Source organism: Hibiscus syriacus, unplaced genomic scaffold (assembly GCF_006381635.1).
Source record: "Hibiscus syriacus cultivar Baekdansim isolate YM2019G1 unplaced genomic scaffold, ASM638163v2 tig00111100_pilon, whole genome shotgun sequence".
NCBI classification, from domain to species: domain Eukaryota; kingdom Viridiplantae; phylum Streptophyta; class Magnoliopsida; order Malvales; family Malvaceae; genus Hibiscus; species Hibiscus syriacus.
The window spans coordinates 255,353-267,367 of record NW_024062985.1 but is presented as its reverse complement, the minus strand read 5'-3'; the positions used below and the strand labels follow the sequence as shown (position 1 = coordinate 267,367).

Sequence of the window (12,015 nt, the reverse complement as noted above, 5' to 3'; positions counted from 1 at the left end):
TTATAAAAAGTTCAAGGCATTATATGTAGAAACTATGGTAGTGATGAATTCTGCAGGGACGGTGGTATTCCAAAGATGATGATGATTGATGTATGAAGAAGAGTAATAAATTGAGTTTGAGTTACGTAAAGAGTTAGATGGTGGGGCATTCATTATTTGGTTTGGTTATAGTGAAGTAGGATTCTGTGCTCGACACATCTTTTTCTCAGGTACTGTTTGGCTTAAATTCCAAGCAGGCTCTATAAACATTGACGTCAAAAATAATCTAAAGTTCTGAACCGATCACCGTTGGTTGCCTCAACCCTAGGGGCCCCTACTCAACAGAGCTTAAACAGAGACATCATAAATAAAAGGGTCCCAACTGAACCTAAACTTCCCTTTTATTAAACAAAATGAAAAAGATTGTGCCTCAACTTTAACAGACGTGATCGGAGCAGATGTTTTATGGAAAGGAGAAAAAGGTTTTTGTATTAGGAATCCATTTAGAATTGGGTATTTGGGCTAATTAAAACTTCAAACAGCTTAGGTTTATAGCCCAATAAGTTGATAAACTGAGAGTCCAATTGGGTCTCCGATGATGCTCTTTGGACATTGAAACCTAATACTCGTAATTTTAATCAATGGTAAAATAGAAATATTACTCTTTTTAAAAAATTATGGTTAAAACAACTATGAAAGCAAAATATATGTAGGTTATAAATTATTAAAAAAATAACATATATTATTTTAAAGGGTAAAGTATACAAATGATCCCTTAATTATAAGGTGTTGCTATGTTGAGTCTCAAACTATTAAAAGTTACAAAATAATCACCCGATTATAACACATTATATTGTTGAGTTCCTCGACTCTTAAAAGTTACAAAATGGTCACCCAATTATTCATATATTTCATACTCATCATTTTTCGTTAAAAAATTGATGACCGTCTGAGTTGGCTATTAATCTACTAATTAGGATATGATAAGATCACATTTTAATGATGCCTACTGACATTATCGTTGCTTAAAACTCGACAACATGTTGTTTCAACACTTGCTCGACGACATAATATAAATGGAGAGTTGATGCACATAATACAACTCAATCGGTTCCAACAAATTTATTATATCTCAGTCGTTAACTTGCAACTCGGCAACTGTCAATTTTAACAAAAAAAAATGAAGAGTTTCAAAAATGTAAATAATCAAATTATTTTATAAATTTTAATAGTTAAAATACTCAACAAAAAAAAATCCTTTAATCGAGAATCATTATGTACCTTACCGTGTCTTTATGATCAACTCTAACTATTTGAAAATAGAAAGAAAAAAAAAAGAGAGGAAAAAACGTTGCTTTCTACCGTAGCCGTCTCAACGGTGTCTTGGTTTGTTTGGGGGTCATCTCAATGAGATTACACATTCAAATTGAAAGAGTGGTATGAAACGGAGTGTGTACTCTCACACGTTACACTTAACATCCCAAAGGAAGATTCTCGAAAAATTTTAAACCAGTCAAATTAAAAGTGTAAATATGACTTGGGAAATAGTAAAAGAAAATTCTTTGCTCATCGACCGAATGCAAACTAGACCGGAATCAAGTTTGACCCGGTGAAATTAACTTTGACCAAACAAAATAAGACTCGTAAACAAGGCCTAATAAGATTTAGGCTAAACTACACATTTAATACTTAAATATCATTTTTGTTCTGTTTTAGTATCTATATATATTTTTTTATAAAAATTATATCTAACATTTAATTTAAGTTTCAATTTAGAATCTTGCCGTTAAAAACTTAACAATGATATTGATTTGTCACCATAAGATAAACTACACATTTAGTACCTAAACTATCACTTTTATTATATTTTAATACCTAAACTTTATTTTTTCAAAACTATACATAACATTTAGTTTATATTTCAATTTGGAATCATGTTGTTAAAAACTTAACGATGATGTTGATGTGTCATTAAAAAATATCACATCAATATTTATGTTAATTTTTTAATGGCATGGTATCAGATATAAGCCTAAACAAAACATTGTGTATAAATTTAAAAATAAATAAAGTTTAGATATTAAAACGAAAAAAATAATAATTTAAATACTAAATGTATAATTTACGCTAAAGTTTACGATGAACAAGGGTTTTCCTCTCGGCACGTCACCCAATTTTTAAAAGTGCCAAAAAAAAAAACAGAAAAAGAATTTTTTTTACAGAAACTACGAAAATGCCATCTATTTTCAGACATTAACTAATCGTATACCCTATCGGTCTAAGCGACTCACTCACGGACGAAAAACCCCAAAAGAAAAAGCGACGCCAACATAGAAATTAAATCAGTTAAAAATTAAATACCCTAAAAATCAAAATAAGAGCACAATTAAATCAATGCAAGATACAATAATGTCAACTAAGTTATACACGAAAGAGAAATTACAAAAATAAAATCCATACCTTTTTATCCCCTTCACATTAGGGACTTCAACGATCTTGCTTTAATGGGCTTTCTCATTCGTTTCTTGCCACTGTCCCCGTTTTCGTCATCCTCCTCCTCCTCATCGACATAATCATATTCTTCGTTATCATCGATTTGTGAGGAAGACAATAGTGCCGAATTGTTTTGGGAAGTGATCACACATATGTTGTTTTCAACCTCTTTAGGCTCAATTTGATTCTTGTTGATTCCCTTTCCTTCATCTCCGTCACGTCTCTTTTTAACCCACGACGGGCCAAACCCAGAATAATAGTAAAATTCATACGGATTCGGTGTTGAGAATGAGTCTTTCCTGGATGCTCGAGCTCGTCCTCGGCGGCTCCCGGTCGGTTGATTGTTGTAATTCTCGACTTTCTTGCCGAGATTAATATTATACCCATTACCGTTGCTGTTGTTGCAAGATTTCAGCAGAGCTGGCTCTTGACTGGATTCCTCATCCCCTTCTTCTTCTTCGCATTGGCACTCGAACCCAAATTGATTGGCTGCTTTAGTCTCATTGTTATCGTCGTTACCATCGATAACCATGCCTCCCACTTTCATAATTGCTTCCTCTTCACTTCCCACCATTGTAGCTACGCTGCGTTTCGAGTAATGACGCAACACTTTTCAAGTAACACAAATTGGGTTTTCACTTTCAATAACTCGTCAATCCCATTCAAGGGCATCAACAATTTTTTTTTGAAACGGATATCTAAAAACCCTAATATAATACCACGATTCAAATTGATAAAAAGGGGTCGAATCGAAGAATATGAAGTAAATTACCTCTCAACAACGCCGATAGAATCGCCAATACTCCCATTTTCATCACAGCTATATTCCCATTCGAACTGGGTTATTTCAAAAAAGAAACCAATAAACTAAAATAAAAAACAAATAAAACCCCGAATCATGAAATAATATACGGGTACTATGAAGATCCTTCAAACTAAACCGGGCATTTGAAATGAAAACACACACGATAATGATGGAATGTAGGATTTATTTTAAAACCCTAAATGAGGAAGCCCCAAAAGGAAGGAGGGATGCAGACGAACGGAGGCAGTGGTGAAGGAGGAGAAAGCAGATCTGCCAAAGGAAACCAACAAGGAGAATAAAGGGAGCGAGAAGTTTTACCTGGTGATGAAGATACGAAGGGTACTGTTCTGGAGATAAAGGAATCACATCCCATGTTGACTGGTTCAGCCGGCAAACGTGAACATTCTCGGGCGTGTATATCAGCTTCTTGTTCTTTCGAATTCTCATGATCTTATGGATTTAAAAACTAAGAAGCAAATAGAAAATATAAGAAAATCAGAAAATGTGGGGAGAGAGAGACAAGGAGATAAAATAAATATAAAACGAACCTGAAGCCTAGAAAAGGAAAGAAAATCAAAATTATCGAGAAGGGCAGTGTTCATTTTCCCCTTCTCAGCTTGTCGTTTCTTCCTATGGTGGCTTTTATTCTATTTATTTTGCAGATCTCACAACACTCTATGAGAGGAAGAGAAATTTTACTCTTTAAGAAATATTGAATCCACAATCTAAAGAAGAAAATGACCAACTAATAGCTTTTAATTATCTGCTATAGAAATTGTTGACCTTGTTTTCAATAATAAAAATTATTGTATCTAAGTAAACATATTTAATCAGTTAGTCAAGTTGTTCATTTTTATTCCCTTATATTCCTGTAGGTCATGAATTATAGACCCACTAAGTATACTTTCTTTCTTTCTTCTAGAGTTCCTCCTTTATTTACTCTCCGGATATAATTAAGATTATGCATTTAGTATCTCAATTAACATTTTTTTTCTTTTTGATTATACAATTAATTTTTGATTGAAAAATCATATCTTAACATTGAATGTTCATACATTCTTATACATATGTGATGCTCGAATATAAAACCTTAAGAAATAACAATAATTTCTTAATTATTAAAATCACTACATCCATGCATAAGTGATATTTAAAAAAAAGATATTGATATCAATAATTACGTACACACGTCTCTACGTTAAGTTCCTTCCTCTATTAATATCTATGGTTCATATGATATATTCATATTTTCACCATTTTTAGGGTATATTTTATTTACGGCATAAATTGTACTTTTTAAAATTGTTTAATATATCAATTATATTAATAATATGATAAATATAAAATTTTCGAAAATTTTAGATAGTGTAATAGAAATAATTTTAGAAATTTTCATATAATCTTTTTAATTTAATATTAATATATATATATATATATTTAATTTAAAAAATAATAAATAATAAATTTTACTTCTAAATAACATTATATTCTATTGATCAAACACCATAATATTACATTTCTACTAAATATTTTGTTTAAACGTAACGAAACATCGTACTTAGCTCAATGGTTAGGTGTTGAAATCCTTTCCTAGCCTACCACAATTTCATTTCATTTTTTCCCTAAAATTTTCACCTATATGACATCATCTTATTGGAGTATTAATTTATTTAAAAATTAATTTTTAATAACTAAAATGAAAGTATCTTAAAAGGCTAGTGACCATCAATAGAATTTATCCAAAATTAAATAACGCAAGGAATGGTCAGGGTGCGTTTGGTTCACGGAATATAAGATTACCAGTGGGAATGTAAGATTACCAAGGAATAGCATTACTGGGAATGTTGTATTTTGTGTTTGGTTGGCTTAGCAGGAATGTAAGATTACCGTGTTTGGTTAAAGGAATAAAAGATTATTAGAATGTATATTTGACCAAATTGTCCTAATTATATATTTGTGTAATATTACAAGTTGGAAAATATTTATATATTTTCTTTAAAAAAATTAAATTCATAATATTTATATATTTTTTACAAAATTAAAAATAAAAAAAAGTTTAATGAAAGGGTAAAATTTTATTTAAACCCTTGATCTTTATATAAAATTTTAATTATAGATTTTTTTTTGTAAATCTAAAATAATTTAAGGATAAATTTGTAATTTAACATTCGTAAAATTTTTATTATTCGATGACAGAATAAATATATTTTTGAAAAAAAATAAAAATTTAAGGGCATTTTAGTCCAAAACGCCGGTAATCCAACAATACCTAAGGAAAGGGAGGTAATGACATTCCCGGTAATATACCCCAAAAAATCCACTATTGGTAATCTTACATTACCGGGAATAGGATTCCCGGGCTAACCAAACGGGGGAATGTGGATTCCATTCCCATGGGAATCCCACATTCCCCAATCCAAACACCCCCTAACAGTACAGTGCGATGACAGGAGAAGGAAAGTGACTCAAACGCGCGTGTAAGAGGTTGGTGGCAAATACACATAAGCTACATAATAAATAATAATATCTAATTTGAATACTTTTTTGAACGTTCTATTGTAATATCTGTTTTTGTATTTGAATACTTTACACATATTTTATAAATAATACTATTTGAATTATGAGAAAATTAACTATCCTCCTGCATTATATTATATTCTTTTCAGTTTATTTATGTACTATTATTATTTATTATTTTATCCCTTTCATTGCTACCATTGAAAAAAAAATCTTATGGTGCAATTAAAATATACCATGTAAATAAAGAAAATTATAAAAAAAAATTCATATGGATGCCAAATTTATAATTAAGCCAATAATTAAACTAAAATTGCTAATCATTCTCATCACCACCATATCCCTTGTAAGTAACTTCATCAGCTTTGTCACCACCACCACTTCCAGCAGCCGATTTGTTTCGATTTACAACGAAGAAACCCAAAACAAGTGCTGAAAGGTGTTGAATTTTGTTGATTCCATCACCATATCCCTGATTAGTAACTTCATAAGCTTTTTCACATATTCACGAACCCATGTTGCTGCTGTTGAGCTCTAAATGAAATCATCTATTTTTGGTTTTGCAGTGATGGGTAGAGCATTGGCGGAGGGAAGTAATTCGACTGCTAGGATGCATCGAAAGTGGAAGAGAAAACCAGTCTTGAAGAAACATTTATCGAAGAAAGAAACAATAAAAAAAAAACATTAGAAAAGAGGAACTAGAAGATGATTGGTTACCATTGAAGCAAATGATCGAACATGTTCTTGGCGTCATTGAGGGCTATAAATCTTCTTGTGAAGCTTTTGTGACATGGAAGCTTCACCAAAAACTGGTTTGCATTGTTGTTTTTCGAACCCAAAATAAAGCTCGTCCCCTTATCAATTTCCCAATCTTGCTCGCTCTCCATCTTCTCTGTTTCATCACCAACACCTTCCTTGGATTCGTCACTATTTTTCAGCAACCATTGATAAATACTTCAATACACCACTGAAGAATCGCTCACTCTCTTTATCAAAATAAAAAACTACAATGAAAACCAAAAGCCAAAATGATAAAAATAACAATAGATGGAAAACAAAATTGGAGTGCAGAATAGATAAAGGGAAAACAGAGGTCTTGGGTTAGGGAAAGGATGGTGATGTTACGGTGAAGGAAGGGAGGGGGGAAGAGGGACAGTTTTGATGGCTTCCTCGCACACGTAAGCTCGTGAGAAAAATGATTTTTTTTATACAATACATTTACAATATTATTTTTTGAATTAGAGTTTTTTATTAGTATAAAGACGTCATATATTTCTGGAATCTTCTTCATTCGCCTGAAAATATCATATAGGCGTGAAATTTTATATTTAATTTGAAGACACATGAAACACCTGACGTCTTTAAATTAATACGGTACAATTCACTTTAAATGAGAAAATAATTCCTCGATTGGATTATATTGATAATTTTTCCTCCCACATCATTTACTTAGTCATTTTGTCCAATTTTGGGATAGTTTTTATTTTATGTTATAATAATTTTTTATTTATTCAAATAAAACAAATTTGAAATTGAGGGAAGATGTGGTGTGTTGTAATTGGCCACCAAAATAAATTTTTAACGGAATTAATAATATGGAATAAACGGAAAAACGATTTAAATTTTAAATAATAAAATATTTTAAAAAATATTTTAAAAGATAACTCGATAAAAATAATATATTTTAGAAGGTAACGGTGCATTTAATCCTTTATCAAAACTTAAGCAGGGTCCAATTGGGTCAATGAGTAAAATTCTGGATACGGATTTCGGATTCGGATCAAATTGCTCGGAAATTCGGGCCCGAACAAACAAGCTAACGTCCCGTTACTTTTTGACTTTTCCAGTTTCCCGCCATCATCCATGGCTCCTATTTAAGCATCAGCGTTTCGTGTGGTGAGAGCTTTTCTCTTGTAAGTAGTGTCTAAAACCTCCTCCTCTTTTTATCTAAATTCAAACTCCAACGATCACGCTTCTGGAAATGAGGGCTTGAATTCCTCTCTCTAAAGGATTTCATCGATTCTGGAATAAATGAAGTTGAAGATCAACAAAGCCTGCGATCTTGGCTCCATCTCTGTTTTTCCACCTCATACAAGGTTCCTTTTCACTCTAGATGGTTATCCTTTGTTTCCCGAGAAAATGCACACAAACATTTACTAAAATATTTATTTCGTGAAGCTTTGCTATTATTACGAAATTGTAATTAGCTTAATAGATTTTATTCTGCGGTTTTCTCTTACTATACAGAAGTGTACCGGTGATTCTATTTCTACTTTGGTTTTCCAAAGAAAGGAATCTCCTGTTCGAAGACCTGTTTGACTGGAGGGATTTTTTTCTCTTCAAATTTCCAGTTTCATATTTTTTTCGTATTTCTTTTAGGGAAATAAGAATCACGTATGAAAAAATTATTTTGCAAAGAAAATCATGTTCATACAATTTCGAGATTGGCATCATCTAAGAACTAGGAGTTGAATTTTAAATTTGAATTTCATTGTTTATTTAATATATGTGAAGGAGATCGAGCCTGCCACCGAGTGTGCCACAATCATCACAGCTTAGATCACAGCCATCACAACAATCGTTCTCACAGGGGATTCCATCTCAGCATGCCTTATTTTCTCAGATCTCACAAAATTCACTCGATGAAATCGTGACAACTGATCAGGTTGAATCTCAACTCCCTTCTTTTTCTTTTTTCCAGCATTCAAGTTTGTATATAAACCTCCTTAATTTTCTTATGAGAAAAAAAAATGCATTATGCACTTCATTTTTGCAGAGATTTGGTTCCCAAGAACGAGAGAATGTTGCCAACAAGATTTCTTGCTTGGTTCCAAATAAATTCACAAGAGAAGATAGTCAAGTGCCGATTTCTAGATCTTCCACTGCACGGAAATGGAATTCTGTTTCTGCTCCAGAGCATAGATGTAAGGTTACTATCTAGTTATTTACTACGTTTAATATGACCAGTTTAATGATCTTTCATTTAATAAAGCTTTTGCACTGCATTTTTCTTATAGTAAAGCTGTGGATGGATGCTGAATTTTTTATTTGCTTGAATAGGTCAAACTTCAGAAGAACTTGAGCACCGGATGTCAGTGATTGAAACTTCATTGAACAGATTTGGGATGATCTTAGATTCTGTCCAAAATGATGTAATGCAGGTGAACAAAGGAATAAAAGAAGTGTTGCTGGAAAGTGAGTCATTTAGTTCCTTGAGGTTACAAAATTCAGAGAGATGATAACTTATTGTGCCATGGTTATAACCATTAATAACTTGTTTGTCCGCATAAGATTGCTATAGGCCTGTCATTCTAGGACATGGATACAAAGGAGAAACCAAGCTCTACCTTTCGTTATTCTAGTACACAATGTTATAGTATCTGACGTAAAACCAATTGGTTATATGTGGCGAGCCCAACTCTGATATAAAAGTATATAATACCTGACATATAGGATAAACTAATTAACAGTCCCCATGTATAGAGAACCTACATATGAACAACCTTGCCTTGGATTTGGCAAAAGAAAGGAAAACAACTTTAGTACAAAATCATAAGAAACTCAACTTCTTTTTTTCATTAGTTAAATGAAGTTTCTTACAATTTTTTTTTTCAGTGGAAGGAATGCGGCAGAGGTTGATTGCTGAAGATACCTCTCTACATCTAATGGTAACTAATAACACATCATTCTCTCCTCTTTTACTTTGTAAATTGACCAGCCTTGTTCTGAGCATGCATAAATATAGAAATTTTAAGACAATTGGGATTTGGTAAACAGAACAAGGGACAAGAAGATATCAAAGCCAGCCTTGATGGCAGCATGAAAGCTATATCTGATAAACTAAACAATGCTATATATGGTGACAAGTTACAAAACATCTTCTTGGTGCTTTCTGATTTACCAGAACAGATGGAAGCTTCTTTAATCAAATTACAGAACGAGCTTTGCAACACATTCACCAACGAAATAAAGGTATGCATATGCTGTAAGAGTTAAACTCCAAAATGCATAGAACATTTAGACTTTTAAATGATGCATTCAGTTCCATGGTCTTGAATGGCATGAAAATTCTCTTGAAGTAAATCATCATTTCCTTTTTCCAATATAAACAGCTCTTCGGTGTTCCCTCTTTTCAAACATTTTCTGTCAATCATGTTCTCAGCTTGTAAAGCATTTTATTATCATTGTATTGGAACCTTCAGACAATCGCTGGCAATGTGAAGACTCTCATCCAAAATGGTCCAGTTGCTACTGCTCTTCCACCTAAGGTGCTTTTTTGTTCTCGTTGAATAATTCTGTATCTTTAAAGAAATCATGTAATAACAGCAGAATTTCTCAGTAAAACTTTCTTATTCGCGAACATTCAGTTTTCCGGCTGTTGTGCAACATCACAAACCAAACCATTGGCAGATAAGAAGTACGAAATACTTGGACTATTGGCTCTACTGTTACTGTCTTCACTTCAAAATTCTAAAACATTCTCTTGATTCCAGGCAAGCTGTGCCTCGAAAGGCTTATGAGCAAGCCTCTCTAGCTCCAGAGGTAGACAAAGGAGGTTGGAAATATGTAAAACTGAAACAATCTGCTACAAATGAAAGGGCATACCGCAAAGAAAACGACAAGAGGAAAGGAGCTTCGTCTGTTGAGCAGGTAGTTCTTACTTCACCTTGGTTTTTATTTTTCTCCTCCACTTTTCCCCTGGCTCCCATTCTTCAAGCTTTCTAATGGAGATATGCTGGCCTGTTTGAGGATATTCTAAGGCAATTGATTTGCTCGAATAATGAGTTGCACAGATTTTCATTACTTCCCCATTTGATAGTTTGTTTTAGCTTATTTGCTGCCTTGAGTTGTTATGCTTTAATTGAAGTGACAATCGTCGATTCAGGAAACATACAGAATCGTAATTGAATCAGATGAAGAGATTGATGCAGGGTTTTCCTGCTTGTTTAGCGGCAAGGAAACAGGTACCCACTTAACAAAATAAGAGAGACTACATTATTCAATTTCTGCTTATTAGTTACAGAGTGATGATTTCAAACACTAATCTGTTTTAGCTATGTTCCTCCAACTCCTCATCTTCCTCGAAATACCAATGCCGAACACAATTGTAAAACTTTAGAGAAAAAAGTATATCTATCAAAAGAGTTTGCATTATATTTTTTTCCCATTTTCCCATTTTATTGTTTTCATTTCAACTAATGCAAACTGGATAACATGGATATCTGTTTTCACCAGTTGGTTTGTCTTGATAAATAGTATATTTCCATAACTTGCTGCTGTGTAAAGGTTCTAATTTCTCTTACCATTTCTTTTTTCTGAACATGTATTTTTTTTAAGATGCCACAACAAACATTTTGTTAGAGGAAGCAAAGGAAGAGACAGAACGAATTTTGAGGAAAGCTAGGCGGCGAAAGAGAAAGTCCCATAATCGCATAATTATTAATTGAAGGTACCAACGCATATAATAAGCATAAAAAATTGCAGGGAGAAGCTATTTCATTCCACACAAAATGCTGGTCTTGAATTTTTTAGAATCATAAATATATGTTGATATCGATTGTACTGAGCTAGATCACGTTCCACCAATGATTGGAATCGACTTTCTTTAGACATACTTTGATTTTGTAACTAACACCATTACATTTTAGTCTCCCATCTTGAACAAGTCTAAGTCCACTTAATACTTTTATGTTCAAAAAGTATGTTTGTATTTTTGTTAGGGTGCTTTTTGAATTTTTAAAAAAAATTATATTTATAATTATTATAATTAGATGATATGATTCGAACACCAAATAAAAAATATATCAATGTCATTTAATCATTAAAATGATAAATAATATTTTTATTAAAATAAATTTATTAAGTCAAATAACACTAATTTAATTAAAATTTATACACATTTTTTTCTCAGATTATAAATACATTTTTAGAAGTATTTTTATCTTTAACATTTCAATATGATATTTTTAAATAAAAACACCTAAGTCACCCCTTGAAAAATATCGTCCCTAAAATATACTTCCATTTTTTATTTCCTTAAAATGAATATAATTTTTTTCGTCCAAATTGTGATTGTGGTATAAGATAATATAAATATGTATTATATTAAATGTGGTGTAAATCGTAGGGATGGCAAACGGGTATAATTTCGTGGATTCTGCATCGTACCTGCTCCAATTGGGCCGGGGATGGGTATAACTTTAATGGGTAGTGGGCGGGTG

General features: G+C 32.3%; 2 protein-coding genes across 2 annotated transcripts; one reads left to right on the top strand and one right to left on the bottom strand.

Moving 5' to 3' along the window:
* Window positions 1-2,450: 2,450 nt before the first annotated feature.
* LOC120153447 lies at window positions 2,451-3,982 on the bottom strand. The gene is made up of 4 exons (XM_039165401.1): window positions 3,826-3,982; window positions 3,596-3,743; window positions 3,245-3,309; window positions 2,451-3,056 (listed from the first exon to the last, which is right to left on the bottom strand). Exons 2-4 carry the CDS (start codon window positions 3,722-3,724, stop codon window positions 2,453-2,455), a joined length of 798 nt encoding a protein of 265 aa, XP_039021332.1. The 5' UTR covers window positions 3,725-3,743; window positions 3,826-3,982; the 3' UTR covers window positions 2,451-2,452.
* Window positions 3,983-7,686: 3,704 nt separating this feature from the next.
* On the top strand, window positions 7,687-11,002 carry LOC120153446 (putative recombination initiation defects 3). Its single transcript, XM_039165400.1, has 9 exons — window positions 7,687-7,890; window positions 8,309-8,459; window positions 8,571-8,718; window positions 8,855-8,989; window positions 9,410-9,462; window positions 9,572-9,766; window positions 9,997-10,062; window positions 10,162-10,211; window positions 10,288-11,002. Exons 1-9 carry the CDS (start codon window positions 7,826-7,828, stop codon window positions 10,517-10,519), a joined length of 1,095 nt encoding a protein of 364 aa, XP_039021331.1. The 5' UTR covers window positions 7,687-7,825; the 3' UTR covers window positions 10,520-11,002.
* The last annotated feature ends 1,013 nt before the right edge of the window (window positions 11,003-12,015 follow it).

Excerpts from the sequence above, each read along its gene's own strand:
- LOC120153447 (XM_039165401.1), bottom strand. The coding sequence starts at position 3,724 with ATGAGAATTCGAAAGAACAAGAAGCTGATATACACGCCCGAGAATGTT. Across the intron at positions 3,310-3,595 it reads CTTCGTATCTTCATCACCAG|TTCGAATGGGAATATAGCTG; the intron begins GTAAAACTTCTC and ends GAAATAACCCAG. Across the intron at positions 3,057-3,244 it reads TCTATCGGCGTTGTTGAGAG|CGTAGCTACAATGGTGGGAA; the intron begins GTAATTTACTTC and ends CTCGAAACGCAG.
- LOC120153446 (XM_039165400.1), top strand. The coding sequence starts at position 7,826 with ATGAAGTTGAAGATCAACAAAGCCTGCGATCTTGGCTCCATCTCTGTT. Across the intron at positions 9,767-9,996 it reads CATTCACCAACGAAATAAAG|ACAATCGCTGGCAATGTGAA; the intron begins GTATGCATATGC and ends TGGAACCTTCAG. Across the intron at positions 10,212-10,287 it reads AAACCATTGGCAGATAAGAA|GCAAGCTGTGCCTCGAAAGG; the intron begins GTACGAAATACT and ends TCTTGATTCCAG.